The sequence below is a fragment of the Nanorana parkeri genome, unplaced genomic scaffold, assembly GCF_000935625.1.
Source record: "Nanorana parkeri isolate BGI_ZX_2015 unplaced genomic scaffold, ASM93562v1 scaffold162, whole genome shotgun sequence".
Lineage (NCBI taxonomy): Eukaryota > Metazoa > Chordata > Amphibia > Anura > Dicroglossidae > Nanorana > Nanorana parkeri.
The window spans coordinates 209,398-233,183 of record NW_017306430.1 but is presented as its reverse complement, the minus strand read 5'-3'; the positions used below and the strand labels follow the sequence as shown (position 1 = coordinate 233,183).

At 37.8% G+C, this 23,786-nt stretch overlaps 1 protein-coding gene across 1 annotated transcript in view; it reads right to left on the bottom strand.

The window, feature by feature from the left end:
• Positions 1-23,786, bottom strand: part of LOC108785432 (melanopsin-B-like) — a 43,063-nt gene that overhangs the window by 8,801 nt on the left and 10,476 nt on the right. The window contains exons 4-9 of the mRNA XM_018554495.1: positions 23,547-23,680; positions 20,912-21,115; positions 20,105-20,276; positions 16,541-16,696; positions 13,898-14,005; positions 11,212-11,386 (exon numbers count right to left, since the gene is read on the bottom strand). Coding sequence (XP_018409997.1) covers positions 11,212-11,386; positions 13,898-14,005; positions 16,541-16,696; positions 20,105-20,276; positions 20,912-21,115; positions 23,547-23,680 — 949 coding nt within the window. The remainder of the gene's footprint in view (positions 1-11,211; positions 11,387-13,897; positions 14,006-16,540; positions 16,697-20,104; positions 20,277-20,911; positions 21,116-23,546; positions 23,681-23,786) is intronic.

Sequence of the window (23,786 nt, the reverse complement as noted above, 5' to 3'; positions counted from 1 at the left end):
AGATGACTCCACGAGATGACTTTGTTGGGCCGCCTCGTGACTCCATGAGATGTTGAAAGGTGATGCAAGGAATCTGACACTGCACTGTTGCCCTTCTGTTGTCTTGTACCAGTCTTGCCACTCTCCGTTCTGCCCTAATATTGACTAGTCGCTGACGGCCACAATTCGCACGTTCAGACCCAGATTTTCGGCTGACAGTCCAGTCTTTAAACACTTTAACAACAGCTGCTCTTGAACATTTAACGAATTCTGCTGTTTTGCTGATACTCACTCCATGGCTCCGAGCGCCAACAATCCTCCCACGTTCAAAGGCTGTTAAGTCGCGTTGTTTACCCGTATCTTCAGAAAAAAAAATCACTTCTACTGTCGTGGTAAACAACATGCTTCCCTATTTATAATGGTCTGGCCCTCTAGCAACTTCAGCGCAAAATTATAGCTAATTTGCCTAGAAACGTCAGGTGGTCATAATAATCTGACCACTCAGTGTAAGTGTTTTACTGTTCTTACACTTTGAATAAAGTATTTTTCCTGATACAATTGGTTTGGAGTGACTGGAAATTGAATATCGCTCTAGAGAAGTTGCTAGTTTCCCCAGATGGGAATAAAGTGCATTAGACCTTGTTCATAATAAGGGCATAACTATTTGGTGAGTTAACCCTCAATGGGGGTGTGCCAAGAGGCAGCACACTTGTATGGTGGATGAATCCTACGATTTATATGAAATGACACTAGTGATAGAGCACAGAAATAATTGGTGGTGCATGATTACAGGCATCACCATTATCATGAACTGACAATCTCCGTTTACACTTTTCAATGGACTACGCTGCTTTCAATTTATTTTTGCCATTTCCCACATTCATTGTTTTTTATGCACTATTGTAATACTGTATTGCACTCTGGTTAATTTATTTAATTTAGCGCTGTCTATATTTTGCCATCATCAGTATAGTAAAATAAATAAAGGAAGTTTTTCATGATTGATGTATTTGTGACAGTTTTAGAATCTCTATCCTCAATCCGGAGTTCCCATTGGCAAGAGATATTACCATACTTTCATATTGCTGTGTTTGATGAAACATTGATGTGAGCTATCTTATCAAATGCAACTTGAAATCAATCCTTTTTAAGCAAGCACTCTGTTTATTTTATGTGGCATGGCATTTGTCAGTAACTGTTTTATCTATTTATGTAGTCAAGAATGAATGTAATACCACAAAGAAGTGTCAAATAAATGTATATAATGTGTGCTGAAACAATTTTTGCTCTGGGTATTTCTCAGAAATGAAGACAAGGTGTATCTGTCTGCAGACTAAGAATTAAATGAATTGAAAGTTACTGGAAGTCCAAAATCCAGAATACATTATCAGATAGTGTTTCTGTGACCCTGACTGTCTATATTTATTTTCCATTTTTGTGCATGCAGTTCTTCCTTCTATCAGGATCTCATATATCTATATAGTCCCTAAATCACTATACCCTTAACATTGGATTTTCCTTAAATGCTTGCTCAAGTTCAGCTGTTTATAAATGTGTCTTTATTTGCAGCTAAAAAGCAGTAGAGTGATCAGTATTGAGCAATTAGAAATCCATTGGTGCCTACTATAAACCAATAAGCCTCTCTATGAACATTATTACAAGTAATTTGCAGCAGATTAATTTCTCTATTAGCATCTTAAGTTTACATGTTTGGTTATCTTGCACCTGCGGTTCTGCTTTAAAAGATCACTATCACATAAAATAATAGTTTTTTGATAACTGCACATGAACTCCACATACGTTTCACATACCAATATTTAAACTTTGCTCCACAGTTAGATGCCGATCAAGTTGTCCATTAAGAATGAGAGTGACATTGAAAGAGACAAATTATGGCACTGCCAGGTGACATTGAAAGATAATAATTATGACACTACCAGGTGAGATATACAATGTTTTCTTTTTATGGAAATGGTATAAAAATGTAATCAGCCCTGGGCATACTACAGTTTGTCCATAGTGTTACTGTCCATTTTCCTGGACAGCTTCCTCTACTGTACATGTAAATGTGGAGGCAATTATAAATAAAGGTGAAAAAAAAGGAATCCATATACCGAATACTATAATTGCATCCATTAACCACACACAGCTATAAGAATGTAATAGTTTTCATAATGGTCCTTTAACACTGAAGACCGAATCTGGGTTTTACAATATGAACCTGCTAGTATTGCTCTATGAAATGTTAACGGTTTCACGTGAAACATGAGAGTGTGAGAGCTGCATGCAAGAGAGCCAATAAATATGATTTTTGTTGCAAATTTATCTATATTATAGATAACATAAGTAAAATTAATTAAACTATAGTGGGACAAGGAATCATAATATTAGCATAATAAAGCATACTAATGAAAAAAACGGGTGCGGGGGTATATAAAACACCAGAGCAGGCTAGCTCTATTTTCCAAATTAAATATTAATTTTTTTATAGAAACAAGAGAACGTTTTGTCTGTAGCTTAAAGTTTTTCAGTTTTGTTGAGAATATTATTTCTGTTTTCTAAAAATGTGTGCCCTACAAAAGGATAAACATTGTTTTTGGTGGAAGAGTAGAGAAGGGTCAGAGCCTCTGTTGGATTATTACTGCGTCCTTACTGGTTAGAGTTCATATCACCTCCTTCAAGGTCACCCAGACTGATATTGAGAAAAATCAGGGGCACAACCAGCAATGGACAGACTTTTATTAGTAGAGCATGGAATGGTTACAAATTCTGTCAGGCTTATATAAAGTGACTGTCTCATTAGGTATGGTTAAACCTGTTTACTCAGAACAAGTAACATAGGTGCATGTTTTCAGTGAATAAAAATGTTCAGGCTGTAAACCAAGGTAGCTAATAATTTCTCAGTTCCCTTTTGCAAAATATTTTTTTTCTGCAATTTGTATTGCCTAAAATTACATTAAAATTATGTTTCTGGTACAAATCCTAAGAAGCTATTTACAAATAAACTATTTCAGCTATTCAACAATAACTGACAGACAAACCCCGCTCTCAGATAGACAAGAACAGAAAAGAGAACTAAACCAATTTGGGTGGCCTGCCGCTTTAGAGAACTCTAGGAATTAACAAAGTTAACCCTTTGTAGTGGGGTTTCCCCCAGACTGCTAGGGTTAACTCCTCTTTTGTGCCTAAGGGTTGGATTAAAGAAGATATACTCACTCACCAGATTCTCGATCCCACCTGGCTGCTAGATCATGCCCTGCAGTAAATGGACCTGCATTAGACATGAGCATGCCAAGAGACGTATCACAGCCAGAGTGGAGGGGGAGAGAGGTGAGTGCTGACCGCCGCAGGATCAAGGATCCAATGAGCTTATCTTTTGTATTCCAGCCCCTAGAGAGCAGATTTCAATAAATAAATCATTGGCCAAAATAGTTATGAGCCTATCTGGATGTCACCCATAATCCCAGGCCTGTTTGTGTACATGATCAAAAGAAACAAAGCGCTAAAGGTAGCTCTATGAGCAAAAAAATAAGCTATAATTGATTCTGGCGAGGTCAGTATGGAAGCTAATATAAAAGTATAAAACAGGACTAGCTTCATAAACAAATATAGATATAACCAGTCTAACCAAAATACAAAAATCAATTAAAACCACTAAAATTCATTCAGATGGAATAAATAAACGAACAATGTTTAAAACGTCAAAATCAGTGTCCAATGCTTAAAAAATCCAAGTGAAAGGTGGTTTCCATGTGCAAATATAAAAATGTGCAAAAAATAGCAGTGTACTTGAGATTGATCCAAACTGTCCCTCTCGGGTAACAGGTGAACGGTAAGTTCCGTGTGCAAATGTACAAATGTGCAAAAACAGCAATGTGCTTCGAATTGTTCTGTGTACATGCTGGGGATCTGTCATTTGTAATAGGAGTAGCAGTGGGCGAACATCCTCCTGCAGCAGGTCATCGTTTTGATGGGTCAACTGGACAGGGAGTGAATGACTTGGATCTACAACATGATTGAAATTACATTAGGAAATCTCCTGAACCATTCCAGGCCATGTGCTTTCAACATTGGAGGGTATCTTGCATGGCATCAAATATTGAGGGGAGAAGGGCCCCATGCCCACATCCTACCTCCCGGAAGAGTTGTGGAGGGAGGAGGGTGGACTAATTAGAATAAATGGGCCCCCAGATATCTACTCGCCCTGCAGGTGAATGAGTATGGGGTATCTATTACCCCTTGTTACTCATTTACAAAAAAAGTAAATATAAAAGACACCCACACCATGAAGAAAATATTTTTTTTTAAAAAAAGTCCCCGTATGTAAGCCACATCGTCCAGCGATATACTGTAGATTCATGTCAATCATGATGACATGCCACCCAATGGTATTAACCTGCCTAGCCTGACAATGTTCACCCAGCACTACTCCCATCACAAAGACAGATCCCCAGCCAGCTTCTGTATGTAAACAAACAGGTCTGGGATTCTAGATGACATCACATACCAAATATGATCATGACCTGTTGACAAACAGAAGCCAGCAGGGATCTGTCATTTAGCTGTGATTGTACCATCTACCTATGCCCCTTTTCAACAAAAGCTTGCAAATTAGCCTTGAAAAAGACCATAACAAATACAATTTGGCTCCCTTAGACTTTGATGGGGTTGAATGCTATGTCCGGTGTTTGTGAACTTCCCACTGGGTTCTTCGAACATCAAACGAACTGAACTTTGCTAGGTTTGCTCACCAGTAATCAGATTATACAAAAAAGTTGTTTCCCACATGTGGCAGGAGTGGTTCAAGGTAATGTATATAGTTTTGCATGCCGGAATGTATTATACTAATTCAAAATCTTGTATTTTTACTGGTTATCAAGGAAAATGCAACCTATTACATTTATACACTGCATGAAATTAAGAACAGTAATATTAGGCTGACATCCCGGCTAAGTAGAATACTTATCCTAAATAAGTGACAATCCAGCAACAGCACACGATACAATTTTAATTAGCTTTGACTTGATGTCCTCTTTCATAAATCCAAAAATATCTCCACAATCTGTCTACACTAGAACATGTTTATTTCCAGCACATCTTTGGTTGGATGTCACAATATCCAATGTTTTAGCTAGGAGCAAGCAGCTGTTGATTAATTTCAGCAGACAGAAGCATCTTCAAGAAAGCAGGGTCTCCAAACATTGAGTAATATGCATTATTTCCTAAAAAAATATGTCTGTTTTAGTCTTAGGGGCACCAGCATCTACATGATAGTAAAACTATCAAATCAATGGCTGCGTGTTCAGGAGCTGTAAATCAATACAAACTGAAAACCACAGACATTCTTATGAAGAAGATGCAATTTCACATCACAGTCTCTTCATTTTATTTTACTGAGCAGTTATCTAGCATGCTGTTAATTGATCAACATGGATAACTGCAAGAATAGGGATTTGAGACTATTACCTCTTCAGTAATTGCTTATTTCAAGAAACATGTTCCTCCATGTGCACCATACAATAGAACAAATGGAAATTCGTGTTAGCTACAGCTGTGGAGGCTTGAAAGTCTAAAGCCTGTTCATGCCAATACATTAATATAAATATACATGAATATAAATGAGAAAAAAAAATCAAAGATCTTTATTCTGACTTGATTCTCCTTTATTTACCAGCATTATCTATAAATCACCCAAAGATTCTCAGGCAAGGCAAAATTTAAGGTAAAAAACTAGATGATGTGCCTTCTTACTCTACTGTCATAATTAGTCCTAGGCACTTTTTCATAAGTTCCTTTTATAAAGCTATATTACTGTATATACCTAACTCCTTTTTGATTCCTCTTAAATTTTGGTTGGTATTCCTGGTTGCTAGATGACCGCTCAGGGGGAATTGCAGTAGCCAACATTGCCTTTACTATATAAAGGGCTATATATGCCTAACTCCTTTTTGATCCCTCTTAAATTTTGGTTGGTGTTCCTGGTTGCCCCTACAGAAGGAATTGTAGTAGCCAACATTTTCTTTACTCTATATAGGGCTGTTTTGTTAGCCTACACAATATTTTATTACAGTTATTTATATAGTGCTGACAATTTGTGCAACGCTTTACACAGTGCACATGCACATCAGTCCCTGCCCTCAAGCAGCCTAAAATCTAAGGTCCCTATCTCACATGCATAGATACAAGGGCCAACTTAGACAGGAGCCAATTAACCTACCAACATGTCTTTGGAGTGTAGGAGGTAACTGGAGAAAACCCCATGAAGGTACAGGGAGAACATGTAAACTCCTTGATAGTGATTTGACCAGGATTTGAACCAGGGACCCCTAGTGCTGCACGGCAGAAGCGATAACTACTATGAAGTGCAAGGGGTGCCAGACCTGCATGTGTGTTGCAATGTCCATATATTCCAATGAAAAGGTTATCCACTGGTGGGAGAAATAATGGAAGGCCTTTTCATACGAATGAGTAGATATTGTGCAGACATGTTAAAGAAAGCTTTTAGAGCAATCTTGCTATACCAGTGTGTAGGAGCCTTTTATGGGTGGTCCAACCCCGTCCGCTGTTAGGTGCGTGCCTTGTCACTCAGGCTGTGCATTCTTCTATATATAAGGAGTAAAAGGGAGAAGCGAGTAGGGAGATTGTACAGAGGAGCAACAGATTGAAGAGGAACTTCTGTCCTCATGAGAGAAGATAGAGCAGCACAAATGCGACTGCCACGGGGTTAGGAAGAAGAGGACCTGTGTGAGTACTAGAAATCTAACTGCAGAGAACTGTTTGAAGTTTTAAGGAAGGCTGTGTATCCCTACAGTATGTTTCAAGAAGTTGAATTGTATTTTTGGGAGCAGTGTTTACACTAAAGAATTTACATTTTTATACAGCAACCAGCCTAGTGTAACTATTCCTTGATTGGCGGCTAAAGATGGAAAAAGTCTGTCTTTGTATTTTGTTACAATAGAATGTACTAGTGTGGGAGGTGGCACCCTATACCTCCCTCTATTACTTGCATGTCAGTAGTAATTGGACATAGCAGTTAAGGTGATCCCCCTTATAAATGTTATATTGATAGTGTTTTTATATTTTCTCAAGGTTTTTTTCTATTGTTTCCCAACAATAATTTTAGATTTGACTATTTCTAATTTCGGATAAAATTGCTTTGCCTACTACATAGTGATTTCTTTGTAAGATTTAGCCTTGGATACTATAATTATTATTATTATTATTGTACAGGATTTATATAAAACCAACAGTTTGTTCAGCACTTTACAAAATGAAGAGAGTAAGTATAGTTACAATACAGTTTCAAAACAGGAGGGTTAGGAGAGGCCTGCTAGTAAGAGCTTACAATCTAGTAAGAGGGGCAAGCAATATAAAAGGTAATTGTGTGGGATGAGCTAATGAATGAAGTAAAGGGGCAGTTATGTAGGGGTGGGATGGGCTTCCCTGAAGAGATGAGTTTTCAAGGATTGCGAACAGAATAGGAGATAAAGGGATACATTTGCTCTGGAGAAGTCCGGGAAGTGAGCATTGGAGGAAGTGACGAAGGAGCTAGAGAGCAGGAGGTCCTAAGAGGAACGGAGAGGACAGTTTAGGTGACATTTTGAGGGGAGGCTGGCAGAAATGTAGAAAGCTTTGTATGCTATTTGTTAGTATTTTCTTAATTTTATTTATTGGGCAAGTAAGAGTCAGTGTAGGGATTGGCAGAGAGGGGAGGAGTACACTGAACGGCTGGTAACGTGGATGAGTCTTGGAAGAGTAATAGTAGAGTATTGTACCATGTTAGCCATTGATTAATACAGAAAGTTTGGAGGTTAAATTATACCCATTACCGGCTAACTAAAAGTGTATTTATTTTGTTGTGATATAAAAGTTAAAAATGTTATCAAAGTTTATGGAATAAAAAAAAGTGTATTTCCACTCTTGCAGCCAAATTTGAAAAAAAACCATCTACATGTTTGTTATGCGTTCCTGTTCACACAACATAATTAAAGATTATTTAGAAAAATAATGTCTTACCTTTTGGATGTTTTGTTACAGCAGGCAACATGTCTGAATCGAGAGCCTTATAGCGCCTTATAGAAAGGCTTAGGACTGAATTTTTAGTATTGTGTTTCTCTCATTACATTTATTAACATGCAATGCAAAACAATGCGAAACCCTTACACCTCCTAACATTACAAAGAAGTAGAAGCCAAGTAAATGTTTTACCCTTAAGAAGCCAAGAAAGCCTAACCCAAGTAAAAGCAATTAAAACTTCAAGAAGCATTTTTAAATATTTCTTTCAGTTTATGCTATGTGTATAGGTTACATAGTATTTGAGGTTGAATAAAGACATTAGTCCATCAAGTCCAACCTATTAGGTTGTAACAAATATAAAAGGTGTTATCCCAAGCGGGCTGCAAAAGTGGAAAAACACTTTAAGATTTTAAAGATACAAGCTTTTGGGATTCCTCGGATCCTTTTGTCAGGCTTTGTTCAGGCTTGGACGAATAATGTACAGACACTAGCAAAGGCTGTCTATTCTATTTGGCAGTCAGTATTTCCTGACTTTTTCTCTTTTATAATTCAACACTGCACTCGTTCTTAACAGAAATGACTCTACCTTGTAACTGTAACAAATGATCTTCTATACAATGCAGGGGTATTGAAGCAACGTCCAATTTAATTTTTTTTTATTATCCCCCATTTCTATAACGATTTAAATTTTTTCGCAGTGAAGTACATCAAATAGAATACAAAGAAGTGATGCAAATTACAAACCCCAACTAAATATTTGTTGATGAGGAATTATTCTGAATTAGATAATTTCATAATAAATCCACATCTAACAAGCATACATTGCCCAGCAAAATATTTCCTAAAATCTTTGCCCAAGCACTTATAGTCATCATGTTTCTAAACAGCTGGCTTCAACTCTCTCAGCTCGGCTTCCCTGAACTTCCTGTCCTGTACAAGATCACAATGGATTGAGCAGACTCTAGAAGCTGTCCATTTGCTAGCTTGGAGAAGAAATGAAGAAGGCGGGGGAGTGTCTTGCTGTGTCTATGTGTTTGGGAAATCACACACTAGCATACACAAGTGTAACTCCATAGGACTCTGCAAGGGAAAGGAGCCACCCTAAAACAGAATATCCGGGCGAATGCTCAGAGGACCAGCTAAATGTGCAGGAAGCTACAACTTTTAAAGCAGGGGGGGACAGGCCAGAGGGAGCGATGCAGGAGCCAGCCGGGATTGTGGTTCGGGTGAGTATAACTTTTTATTTTAGCTTCTCAGACAAAATGAGCACTTAACCTTTGCAGTGCAGGGGTAGCCTCACCACTAGGGTTAAGATTTGATTTCCCAGAGTTCTGCTGTAATCATCAAAGGGCAGTGTCCATTGTAAGTGATGTAGTCAGCATTTGAAATAGATGAAAAACATATTGAACTTTAATACCACTTTAAAAAGTAAGGAACACTTTATACAGTGAGTAAGGACGATGACATTCAGCAGAGGTGATGGGATTTGGATAATCCAGATTAAACTTCTAGGGTGTAGTAAGAGATGGATATTAATACTGAGGAGGTGTATTCCAGAGATTGTTTATATATTGTTAACTGGAAGTCAAGCAAAAAACTTTTTTTTCTTTATTTTGCAAAGAATGGGGAAAGGTTAGAACTTTTGACAGTCCTGTTGTTTCTGTATCTGTGTCCCCCTTACTTTTTTTCCCAGTCACTGGTGCTGGGAGGGGCAGACAACAAAGGAAAATCTATACAAAGTGGCAAATGCAGCCAAAAAAAGACACTTTTATTTAGTGAGATAGGGAAAGGTTGGAACCTTTGTCACTTATCTATATCTGTACACTTATCTATATCTGTATTTGTATCAAGTATCAAAAGCAATATGTAAACAGTGAAAAGTATCCTGGGGGGAATTTATGAAAACTTAACTGAAGAGAGAAGCTGATTGGTTGCCATGTGCAACTGCTCCCAATTCAGTCTGCACCAGTTTTGATAAATTCCCCCCACTGTATCTAAAGCTAGTTTTTTTTTTCATTTTGCAGAGAGTAAAATACTGTCAGTTTTTCTTTTGTATTCTGTGTCTTATTAAGGAGCCTTTTCTTCATGTTCTGCAGACTTAAAGGAAAGTGAGAGGATATCTTTTCAATGTGAGGGAAATCTCCTTTTAGACGGTTGGATATCTTTCCAATGTGAGGGAAATCTCCTTTTATACAGTTGGATATCTTTCCATTGTGAGGGAAATCTCCTTTTAGACAGTTGTCACGAGGACAAGTGTCCGTGTTGGAAGATCTCCCCTCTATTCTTGTTCTGGTGGCAACTCAAAATGTTTGATTTGACCTTACTTTCATTCTCTGTGACAGTGTTTGACCAGGGCATTTGGAGAAAGGGAATCTCCCTTAAAAGGACATTGACAGCAATAAAAACCTGACAATGGTTCTACCATTCTATCCAAATCTAAAAAAAAGTTTTGCCTTTAGTTATATTTAAAGTAAAAATCACAATACAGCTTGAATAAGATTTTCAGCAAGCTGGGAACACTTAGATTTCGCTATAAGAGAAAGTTGTGCAGAAGTACTGCAGCTCTGGGTGTCCTGTGTCAACAGGAAAGAACAAACCTTCAAGTAACTTGCATGTAGCCACAGAAACATGTGATGTTTCACATTATATTATACTATAAGGTTTGAGGCTATATTTATAGGAGTCTGATTCCAGGCATTGCAGTAATGTCAACATAGGACTGGGGATCCCGGGGTGATATCATAGACCAAATATGCAGCGCCTGGTATTTGGGTGGGTCAACGGCCACCAACATCCACAATAGTTCGGCAGGCTTACAAACGCTGAATGGTCTGGGCTTGCCCAAACCCAAATTTCATCCCTGCCTGTGAACTTAAACCATTGAAAAATGTTCCCTTACCTGTCGTGCCTTCTGACACCTGTAACATTTTGGATGAAGCATCACTTTGTCAAGGGTCACCAAGACAAACAGGGAGGGTGAATTTCCAAAAATAGTAGCAAAATCGTTACAAGGGTTTTACAACTATATCTGTATACATACACGTTTTGGCTTTAGATCGACTATAATGTACTATACACAGTTGATTTTGTCAGGAAGAGAACAACAAAAACATTTCCACCCAGCAATTCATGTTTAATAAGACTAATGTTTGTTTATTTATAACAAACATACCTACACAGTCCACTAGATGGTTTGTTCCAAAAATGTCAACTCACTGTTTCTGCTGTGGAAACTGTGGAAATGCAGCTGTTTTTTTTCCTTGATACTGTTGACTGTCGACTGTAGACAGAAGCCCTGAAGGAAGACTCAAAATTAGATGCTGACATGCTGTCTTTTTTTGGTAGTCTGATGAGGAAACGAAGACAAGGCACAGTCTTGTGGATAGTTTCCCTGGAAAAATAAATATATTTAGATTCAATGTAAAGTATAGTGGGACTATTTTTACTATATATCTGTAGTATAATGTGGATCAGATGCTACACACAACTAGAGCTGAAATCCAGGCAGATATAAAACACCATTTAATTAAGGTTATGTGTTATATAAAAAAAAAAACAATTAAAGTAGAAGGAAAGGCTAAAATAATACATGTTTAAACGTTCTCACTCTATTACTCTTACTGTATAAAGTTATATTAAATCACAATGTTAATACCTAATAATATAATCTCCGCAGCGCTTCTAGTGAACTAACTACACAAAAACAACTTATGCTATGAATCCTTACTTTGGAATTTGAACCACAGCTCCCATGGATGTGCCCTTCTGTGCAATCATGAAATCCTTGAACAGTAACATCTCCCACCGGCGTCCATTGCTCTAGGCATTGTCAGTGGGGATGAGAGTTTCCTCCCACCAGTCACGCAGCAGGACACAGTTACCGAAGCTGTGCAGTCATGTGCCTGCTTGGAAACAGGGGAAATATGGTATTTACATTGTAATTTCTTACAAACTGTATACAGCAAGTGTAAGGGCACTTGGGGGGAGAATTTTTAAAATGTGGATTTTTTTTTTAGCCTTTCCTTCTACTGTGTCTGCCCCCTCCCCTGTCTGTCCCTCCAGTAAACGCTGGAGGAACAGAGAGGTCAGAAGGGAAACCCTGTGGGGAGCGGGGGTGATTGACAGTCACTACTCTTTGCATGGAGGAGACTGTGAACTGAACGATCAGTGGTCATGCAGTCACTCAGTTATCAGTATAAAGAGCCGGCGTGTGACAGCTGCAGTGTCCCACGCCACCTCTAAGTATTGGGAAGAGTATATTTTACTCTCCCAACATTTCTCTTTTAATAACAATTGTTTGGAGAAATCTCCTTGAAATACCCCTTGGCAATGCTGAATTGTCCATTACTCTAGCCTCTCAACTTCATTGTGCATGTAACATCTGACAAGTAACATAGTCCATCAGTGGAAATTAACTAGACCAGCGAACTAGGTAATTACTTACTATAAAACAAAAATGGACAATGATTTTATAGTCATTTACTCTCATGAGCAGTACATTCAGTCCCTAAAATCAGCTTTAAACATTTTCTATCTTGAAAATTGAACCAGGCATGGGAGCATTTGCTTCAGAGGCCTCCCAGCATTATTGAAGACCTTCAGTCTACAGTCATGGCACTATTCCAAGAGCTCCCTGGAATACCTATTAAAAGGCTGGAGTTTGACAGAATCCACCTGGTTCTGGGACTACATAATTGTGATAGCTCTCTATCATAAAACCAAGGATATCATCTTTTTGGAAGCTCACAACAAGCCTAACCTCACATTCCAGGGCCACTAATACAAACTCTATTTGGATCTATAGTCCTACTATAATATGAAAAAGAAGTCTTCCTCTACCTCATCTGTCAACTCTAAAATCACACCACATTAAATATGCCTGGGGCTTCCCATTTAAGCTCAAATTACAACACAATGGTAAATTGTACATTTGGGGAATTCAATATTGCGCTTGCACCAGAATTCTGCCACTATTGAAGCCTAATAAATGTCTGCACCAAATTGTAAAACATGCTGCATCATTTTCCAGACCTCTACCAACTTCTGTGCCAGATTTAAGTAGTTCTTATATACACCATATTTCATTATGGTGCTGTGCTTGCGACATATTCAATAAATAAACTTCTCTAATAAGAAAAGGGATGTAAAGTAAGACCAAGTACTTTTTGGCCTAACTAGTCTGTCGCACCTTCATATTGCATATGCCTGTCACAATATGCGTCACATACCTCAGGTGCCACATTCCTTGAGGATCCAACTCAAATCTGTCTCAGGCACATTTGCAACACTTTGAACAGAGACCAGCCACATCTATATAATTTATCATTATGCATACATTTGTCCCAAAGTTTGTCTCACATGCCAGCGCCAGTTTCACAGGTTTGCACCAAATTCATGAATGTTATACAATCTTGTACATGAATTTGGCACAAATAATTACACTATTCCTTGTAACCATGAGACACTTTCCTTGTGTGTCTCAACAACACTCTTTTTTAATTCCCCTGATTATCTCTTCACCAGAGGAAGCACACAGAATCCTAGAGAGTCTTCAGCTTCTCCTATCTAATTTCTAGATGCCCAAGCAGACCCTCACAGATATGGAAGAAGATCTCAATCAGGCAGTGGGCTGGATCTTTCCCAGCTGTACTGCGGCTATTCACTGTCAGCATATAGCGGGCAGTATCCCACTATCTGCTCAGTTTTGGTCACAGGAGTACAGTAGTAATTGTGCTCTTGTGACACAAAAGAGAGCTAAAGCCAAAAAAAGTTTAGCTTTAGTCCTCTTTCAAATAAAGCATTTTGAAAACTAAAGCACCTTCAGCTTCCAATCAGAGAAAAGAAGGTGAATAAAATTATTAAAAACAATGTCAGTTAGTTTAAAATAACTAAACTAACTTACCTGTACTTTGGATGAATTATTCCATAGATAATAGGATTATAAATTGCAGAAGCTTTAGCAATCACTGCAGGAACAGTCTTGGAATATGGGGTTAAAGATTTCCCATGACTAAAATATCAAGACAGGAGATGAATTATTATATCATATGCATATACAGAAAATGTAGGGTTTTTGAATATACAGTTAGGTCTGGAAATATTTGGACACTGACACACGTTTTGTTATTTTGGCTGTTTACCAAACTAAATTCAAGTTAAAGTTAAAAAAATAATCTGGGCTTAAAGAACAGTCTCTCAGCTTTAAGTTGAGGGTATATACATCCAAATTGGAGGAAGGATTTAGAAATGACTGCTGTTTAATTTGTAGTCCCTTCTTTTTCAAGGGACCAAAAGTAATTGGACAATTGACTCAAACGCTGTTTCATGTACAGGTGTGGGCTACTCCTTCATTATTTCATCATCAATTAAGCAGGTTAAAGGTCTGGAGTTGATGCCAGGGGAGGAAACAGTGGAAACACTGTGATGGCATGCACATGAGTGGCTGGGTCACTAGTGTTTACTGATGATGTGACAGAAGACAGAAGCATTTGGATGAACTCTAAAGTGTTTTCTACTCAGATTAAGCCAAATTCAGCGAAGTTGATTGGACGGCGCTAGACATGTGCACAGCAAAAAAAATTGCTTACAGACGAAACGAATGAAAACGAAAAACGGTTTCATTCGTTTCGTCAAAGGAAACATATTTTAATGTTGTTTTGGATTTGGAGGCAACGAGCCTCCGAATCCGAAACCGCACACTGAAACTGCAGAACGAACAGCGGCCATATTGGCTCACATTCGAGCGCCGCCATCTTGGTGTATACCAAGATCTATTCCAAAATGGCGGCGCGCATGTGTGGAACGTGCGGTGGCCACCGCTCATTCAGCGTGTGACGTCACCGCCATGTGATGGAGGTGGATGGAGGCGGGCATGCGAGAACACGCTGGTGGCCAATATGGCCGCCAGCGTGTTCTGAAAAACAATTTATGCATGCCCGAATATCGTTTTAGTATATTCGGGCATATATTAAATTCATTATTTCGGATTTGGATGAACTGCCGAATCAACAGATTTTCATTGATTTGCAGGTTCGTCCGAATCCGAATGCACATGTCTAGGCGGCGCTTCACTCTACAGATGGACACAAAACATACTGTGAAAGCAACCCAGGAGTTTAAGGCAAACAAGTGGAATATTCTGCAACGGCCGCATCAATCACCTGATCTTAACCCTGATCAAGCAAGCATTTCACTTGCCGAGGACAAAAGTTAAATTGGCATTAAAGTCACGCCCCCCCCATGCTGCTTTAAGGACTTACCTTAAATCCTTAAATGATGCCTCTTGATCTGATCTTCTTCTTTCCAGTAATTTTCAGCAGTCCCTTCAGCGCTGGTGTTGGTCTCTTATCCAGCGCTGACTGCTGTGTCTTCTGTGTCCAAGGTGTCTGTGCACGTGCACACTGCCAGGCTGCGTGCATTGACATACCCTATGGCTCTCCTCTTCTCCCGGCCGAAGATTTTTACTGAGCATGCGCCCGCCCAATGATCCTTCATAACCACTCGAGAATCTTCAAATCTTCGGACGGGAGCGAGCGGCGCAGACAGAGGTAAATAATAACCTGGTATTTTTTTAAAATGTTTTTGCATATATCTACTGCTTGCTAGATATATGCAAAAAAAAAGAAGGTTTAATTCTACTTTGAGGCAGAAAGAGCCACAAACAAACAACTGAAGATATCTGCAGTAAAGACCCAAATTGTGAATAGCCCCTTCGGTTCGGCTGAAGAGAGCCGAAGGATCAGCCGAAGCTATGGCTGTATCCTTCGGCTAAATAGTGAATAACCCCCTTAGTTCTGCTCTTTATATCTTTAAGCTTGTGTAGTCTATCCTAACATGTCTTACATTGTTTTTCACATGAAAAATAGGGCTTTAATAGTAGAATTGGATACCTATATGTAAGTTTTATTAGGAAGAAATAGTACAAAAGTATATTTAAAAATGCCATTTTAAAATAACACTGGAATGAATGGCCTCTCTCCCTGTGCCGTTTTAAGAGGCAGCCTGAACACAAATAGTTAAAGTAGACCTTTAACCCCTTTCACTAAAAATCACATCAAAATGCAGCTCTGCACGCTGTTATGAAATCATCTTACATTCATTGGGTAAACATATTTTTTTTACTTCAATTTCTTTTTTACTACTTCCTGGTCCATCTGGGCACACATTATGTAATCATGCCCAAGTATTACATCCTGGGAAGGTAACATCAGAAGAGCACTGCTGGGAAATCTCATCTGTGTTCTCAAAAGATCTCAGGGAAAGACATTTACCTCCCTGAGAGGATGTACATGGTCACATGTCCTAGTCACAGGTGCCAGAGTTCCAGGAAGTAAAGGGAGATCTAGTAAGCTGCCCTTAGTCAAAATGGCCACTGTGAGAAGACTGGGGAGAAAAAGAAAAATAAGGTATGCAAAGAATAAAAAGCCAGCAATTATCTAGAAGTATGTGTTTGTAGATTGTCATTGCTAAACATTTCTAAACGTGTATTTATTGTTATTTTAAAGATATGGGTAAAATTCCTCTTTAGGACAAGTTAGCTACTTACCCAGCCCATGCAATCAGTGTAACACACGCATAAGGTGACCAAGACAAAACATAGACAGTAATGAGAACAAAAGCTATTTTGGCCATTTTCCATTCATTTTTCATAGTTGAGGACATGCAGGATTGACCTCCACAAGATCCAAGCTTCTGTACGTTCCTGAGGAAAACAACACTAACAATTATTGCCATTCCTAAACGGTAACTTGTAGTTTTACCTTGTGACTCTACTATTGTATCTTTTAGGTTAAAGCAACATAATGTTCAATTTTATGGTGACTATTAAAATCAAACATAGCCTTTTAAATATTTTATTATGAAGAATGCAATGTATTTTCACTGTGCCTTTTCAGCCAGTAACTGTATCAACATATTTCTCATTATTTATATCTGGAAATGTTAAGCATAGTTCAGTTGCTGAGACAGGGCCGTAGCAAGGGTGAGGCGACTGAGGCCATGCTGCTGTGACAGCGGCTGATCACTCCAGTGTTTGAAAATAACTGTGATATATAGATTGTCTTGCTGCACTCCTTACCGGTATACTTCAACCCGCTAAAGCCAGGTGGGTGCTAGAAGTGACCACGGATGGCACTTTGTAAATAACTGGGTACACAGTACTATGTGTCCCCGGTTATGAATGAACCGGAAGTGCTTTACATCACTTCCTGTTCATTCATGAGCTTCTCAATGGTTTGTTGCACTTTGTATTGAGGCTTCTCTCCAATCAGAAACTGGTTGATATTAAATATTTTCTGAATTAATGGGAAGCCTCTGTACTTTCCTTTCATTTAGAACAGAGTCTGCAGAAAAAAAAGATTGAGTACTTTATGTCCTACATTTATTTTTCTATTTTAAAATGGAAATATCAGGGGATGTTTAGACCCCCAATATTTCCCCAAAGCCCCCCCAGCAGTAAAAAATTAAATAAAAAAACATAAAAAAATAATAAAAAAGAAATAATAAAAAATAATAAAATTTAAAAAACACATCCTGGAGGCGGGGCACATGACATCCCATGGCGCAGCACATGCGGCTTTGGGTGACATCATATGCCTGTTGGGGGGGCACATTTTTTTCTTGCCTCGGGTGCAAAAGGAGCTAGCTATGGCTCTGTGCTGAGGTACTCTTTAAATAATCTATTTCAATTAATTATTTATAATATCTCCATTACAGATTATTTCTTATTCAATTTCTAATCGTCTATCTCATTAGTAGTTGATAATACAGTATATATTATATTGCAAATATACATATAACATAATGACAGCCCCTATTTCCATACTTATTCTATAGAAAAGTAAGCAAATATGTTTGTGTTTTTAATTTGTATGTACAATAAGGATACAAGATAAAACATTTTTTAAATACCACTTTTAAGAAACAACTCTTAGAAGTCCTACTTTCTTACAATTTTTCATATAATTCCCTTATTTGGAATAGTGCATTCCTGCTAATCTTTATGACAAGTAGTTATCTAATTATCAAAGCTGTGGCTTGGTATAATGCTCAGCTGGCAATAAACAGTATGTAACACCACCAAAAATGAATTACAGCTACAGCTGGTGTATCATGCAACTTAGAGACATTGTAGATCACCTTTCCTAGATCAATAAAGATGCCATAAATTGTACTTTCAGAGACAGACTCATGTTGAAGGCAGCAAAAAGCAGGGTAGGTCCCTGCAGAACAGTTCAAGTCGTGTCATGGCCAATATGCCACAGTGCTGAATATTTTAAATTAACTTAGTGGGCAATCAAATCTCAGAATATTCTTTTTAATTATGTTTTTTTCTTTTTTGTTTCAGTCTGATGCTATTAAATAAAATGTGGTTTTTAGTTACCAATAGTAATCATAGAGCCAGAACAATTAAAAGTTATTGTATAGCATGATATTGAACAGCAACAACAGAAAAGGACATTTAAAAAACCCAGTAGGTAAGCTACTGAGGGGTCTATTCACTAAGCTGCCGTAGGCAGCAGAGTGAATGACCAACCTAAAGCGAAGTGCTGATACTTTTTTTTTTAAGTGCTGGTACGGCTGATTTCAGCCGTATATCGGCTGAAATCAGCCGTACATCGGGTGGCTTCGGGTCGGCCGAACATCTGGATCGACTAAGCCGAAACCTCCGGCAGGCTACTCGCTGCTGTTCTGTCTATTCTTATAGATGCCGAACAGCAGTGAGTGAATAGCCGAATGCCGCTGAGAAAAAAATAAAAATAAAATGATTGTGCAGAGCTAGCAGTGACAGCTATCTCCGCCCAACTGTTTTCTATTGGCCGGCGGTTCTGCTGCCGTAAAAAAAAAACAAAAAAAAGAAAACGAAAAGGAGACAAACACTGCTTTTTCTTTTTTTTTATATTCTGACACAAGCCGAATCTAGCAGTGCATTCCTATGGCCAAACATTTTTTGTAATTTTTTTTTCTATTCTGACACGGCTCCGTGTCAGAATAAAAAAAAATTCCCTAAGTGTAAATAATGTAGAATTTTTTTCATGGATATGCTAGAGAGAGTTTTTGGGTATTAATTGGAAAGTGACTGAGAAATATGTCTATCTAATGTTCAAAGGGATGAGTATTGGTGGAAGAAAAGGGATCAGATGCTAAGTGATCCCTTGATTGTGATCTTAAGGGAACATTTTTTGAGTTAATTTGGTTAAATGGAAATAAGTTGAATACTTTTTTACTTTCTGGTTTTCCTTTCTCTGAAAAAAACTAAAATAATTGAGGAAATTGAGAGGTTCAGGATAGTTGCTTCTGTATCCCTCAGGAGCACATTAAAACCTACTACACCTTTAAAAACCACAGGAAGTCGCTGTGTTCAGCATGCATTTTGCCAAAATGGCAGAATTTCACCAAAATATTGAGGGATATAAAAGTTTCGCTCAGCGCTAAACCCATACCAAGCAAAACAGAAAATAAGCTTTTCAATTAAACATAAAACAGAGATCAAGTATTGTACAGATAACTCATGTCATGTACATACCCTGTTTCCCCGCAAATAAGACCTACCCCGAAATTAAGACCTAGTACCATTTTTGGGAATTGCTAAAATATAAGACCTACTCTGAAAATAAGACCTAGTTGTGACCATTCCCATGGCCGCTAAGGCCTGAGGGGGAACTTGAATAGCTGCAGGAGAGAATCAGCAGTGCCAATGAAGCCAGCGCTAGAGGAAGCGAGGCGGCAGCGCAGGGAGCACACCCGCATAAGCCGATGTTTCCTCTATACCCCCGGCTCCTGCAACAGGCGGAGTGATACCAAATGCACTCGGCCTGTGAGGAATCTATAGTGAAAGTAAGCTTCGCTTTTTCTTATTACCAAATTGCTCTTGGAAAGGTAGGGCACCCCTTATTGCCCTGATTACCCTATTCTTAACTTTGCCATTTTGGATTATTCAATTTGGATTTGCATTAACTTTGGATTGTTATACATTAAAAACAAAAATAAGACCTACCCCGAAAATAAGACCTAGTGTGTTTTTTTGAGCTAAAAAAAATATAAGACAGTGTCTTATTTTCGGGGAAACACGGTATATGGTAAGTTAATAATGGATGGAATGGTCTCTTACCTGCCTGTACTTCTAATTGCCAGGAACATTAGTAGATAACAATGTGAAATCACAAGCAGCGGAATGAAGAACACAAAGCAGCATAACATCATAGTGTAACTTTTGTTTGCTGTTGTGGCTGTTGTATAGTCCCATGTACATGATATCATCAAACCTTCAGGTACATAAGAACCTAAGGAAAAGAATATATTAGGTCTACATAAATCCAAAGCAGCAGTCCTAATTAACCAAACTACAGCATTAGTAAGAGATTTAAAATTATTAAAATAAAATCTGGTGTCAGGTACCTAGAGTTGTCTGATTTGCCAGGCTGTCCTGAAGGGAAAAGCTCCAACACTTCCTGATAAGGTTAAAGCATGCCTGCTTCTGTGATATGTTTCTTTTGGATAGTAAGGCAGCCTTACTATGATGGGCTGGTTAGAATGCATTGTTAGTACATTTCCTCACCAAGTTAAAAAATCTCCATGTGTAGTAACTTTCTTGCATTTCCTATATTGCAACCATTAACCAAATTACCTAACATTGCCATAAGCATTTAAAACTGCCTAAAAGTAGACAGGGGTTTCCATTTATAAGTCATGTTCCTTTAAATCACAAGAAGAAAAAAAAATATATTCATAAAAAATAATGTGACAGAATTCAAAGGCTTTGTAAGTAATGTAATATCCCAAACAGCTAGTCTACTAATCTTCAGTAACATTACACAATATTAAATCCCTTTTTCGAATTATGTCTCTGGCTTATCCGTGAGAATTTAATCAGTCTGAGTGCCTCTTTAATGCTACTTGTTCAAATTATTCAACTTACTCCAGCCAAGTAATGGTGCTATGCTCCACATTAATGAATACAGCCAGACAAGAACAATTACTTGTAGTGTTCGTTTCTTTGATGACCATTGTATGGATTGTAGGGGTTTGGTGATTACCAAATAGCGGTCAAGAGCAATAGCCAATAAAGTCATCATAGACGTTATTCCAAACAGAGCCCCGCAGAATGCATAGATGTTACAAGCTAGGGATTAAACAAATACACAAATGAAAATTACACACAGTTTAAAAAAAAAAGAAAGTGTTGTACTTTTATTCCAAAAGAGTTCTGTAAACAAATAAAAAAAAATAGCAAGAAATGGAGGTGACCTAAAAAACAATCAAGACAAAAATGTATATTTTTACCAGAATATAAAAAGGAGAACAGATTTATAATTGCCACTCGGGGGGGTTTTTTTGCGGGGGGGGGGGGGGGGGGGGGGGGGGCTAAAAATTGTAATCCTTTCCTGTACTTAAGTCCCTGAAAAAAGTCAATGATATTGACTTCAATAAAGGATTGTTTTTTGAATGGGAGCATGCATACTTCTAACTACTGTAGATTAGGAGACCAGGGGAATAATTCATCTTCTAATCTACGACTAGACAGGGGCCAATTGCATAAATTGTTTTTAAGTAATAGACCAGGTAGTAACAATCAGATTCTGCTTCTCTCAAATCACTGCCCTGGGAAAGAGCACATTAGAGTCATATGCTCACTAAAAAATGTCAAAAGTCATTTACATGTGTTTATATTTTTAAGAAGGTTTTGTAATTTCTGGTAGTAATAAGCATTGTTCATATTCTACTGTGTAGTTTATGAAATTGAAGGTATGTGTATAGATAACTAGGTAAATATCAAGCAGCTCTATTTTTCTACCCTATATATTTGATGACATTATTATCAGTTCAACTTTATTAAAGTAAATGGAGTTTCTCCAACGTGCAAAGGTTTATACCTTTATACCTTGCATTGATATTAGAAATATGGACATATTAGTATTGATAGCATATATAGGGTAGTTTCTATATGTATTGTAAGAGCCTTCATTTACTGTTATTATTGTAGGTGTGGTTATTATTCATCCCCTGTTAGGTTTATATTGAGGGCCATCCGATTCCCTCATTTCAGCCATCTGTTTGTGTCCCTCTCCTCTTTCTGCCTCTCTGGGATTATGGAAGTTAGCCCTCAAATCGGTGGACTGACTCACCACCAATTTCCAGGAAACATGGTATATATATTTGACCATATGACATAGCAATTGGATGTTCACATTGTATTTTTACTGGGTATGAAATGTAGTCATATTATTTATTTGTTTGGTCACTAGATATATGCTATAGGCGTTCTCCTAAACTTCCTGAAGAAGCCAATTGGCAAAACGCGTTGAAGGCTAGACCCATTGTACAACATAAGCATGACATTAAAGAGGATAACCATGGAAATTGAAATCAATCATGGATATTGTCAAATATAAGCAATTAAAAATTGAATAGAATAAATGAGATGTGTCAATGGGGTCTAGGGGGGCGTTACGCCTTGGGATAGGATTTTTATCTGGATAATGTTTTTAACTTGACTGTATATATATTTAAACATCATGTATTTTACAAATAAATCTGTTGTCAAAATAAAATCCATGCTGAGAATCACTAGCTAATAAATCAATATACCTAAAAAAATAAACTATGCACAATGTAGAAAGCACTAACATTTACAGAAAATATATATAAAAATGTAATGCATCTTACTATAACAAATTATAAAATATCTGTTATAATCATGGTGTGTGGAGCAAACCAGGCTTTGAAAAATATATTGAGTTTGGATAAAAAGCACAAAGTAGGTGCCTAGGTCAGTAGTGATATAGCTTTATCATACATAGGAGGAGGAGTAGGTGAGCAAAAACAGTCAGTATCTTCTTCTGTTCCCAGAGGGACAGTGAAAACTATCCATAGATATAAGTATGCACCTGGAGATGTCTCCCCTATGGTGTTGGGGCCCCTTTGAGAAGGTAAGGTAAGTCCAAAAGTTTACATACAGTGAATAAAATATATATTGCAATGTTTAACCACTCTTGTACCATGTATTATTATGTTATGAAACCCACAAAGGTAACATACCTTTTGTATTTAATCTAAATGGAAATGTCCTCCGCCATCTTCATGACGTCACTTTCAGAAGCAGCTTTTTGATACAGTCAAATCGATGGAGTGCCAGTGGCAGTCCAAGAAGCTGCCAAAGAAGAAATGAGTGACGTCAGAAGATGCCAGCAAGGAAGGCATTTACAGAATAAAAATAGTCTATTCATAAACCATGGCTAACACATTTACAACAATTTAGTACCAGCATGGCCAATGACCAAAACTGATACATATGAGCTTAGCTGACCTGCAAAGCAGAACTATAGATACAAGCAGACTTTTGGTTACAAGCAGTATAGTAACAGGTAGTTAGTTCATGGTGATATAATAATTTACTTAAAATGGTATTCCCATCTGAAATGTTTTCTTTGCTTTTTGAGAGTAGCAGAGAGATACATTTCAAACTGGCTTAGTACCTATCTATTTGTTTGGTTTCGACCTGAATTTTTTTATTATATTAGTAAAGAGATATCCATTACAAATTGGCTTAGTACCTCTTTCTCCAAGAATCCATTGGCGGTTGAAGCTGTTCAGAAAACATATAGGTGCTTGAGTGGATGACATGAGCAAGTCACTCACTGCTAAATTCATTATGAAGTAGTTTGCGGCTGTTCTTAACTTCCTGTTACTGAAAATAGAATGAAGACAAATAAGAAAATTGTTAATAATTTGAAACATATAGAGCTGAATTGAATGAATTCTCAAAACTCTTTTCTGAAACAAAATGTGGCTTA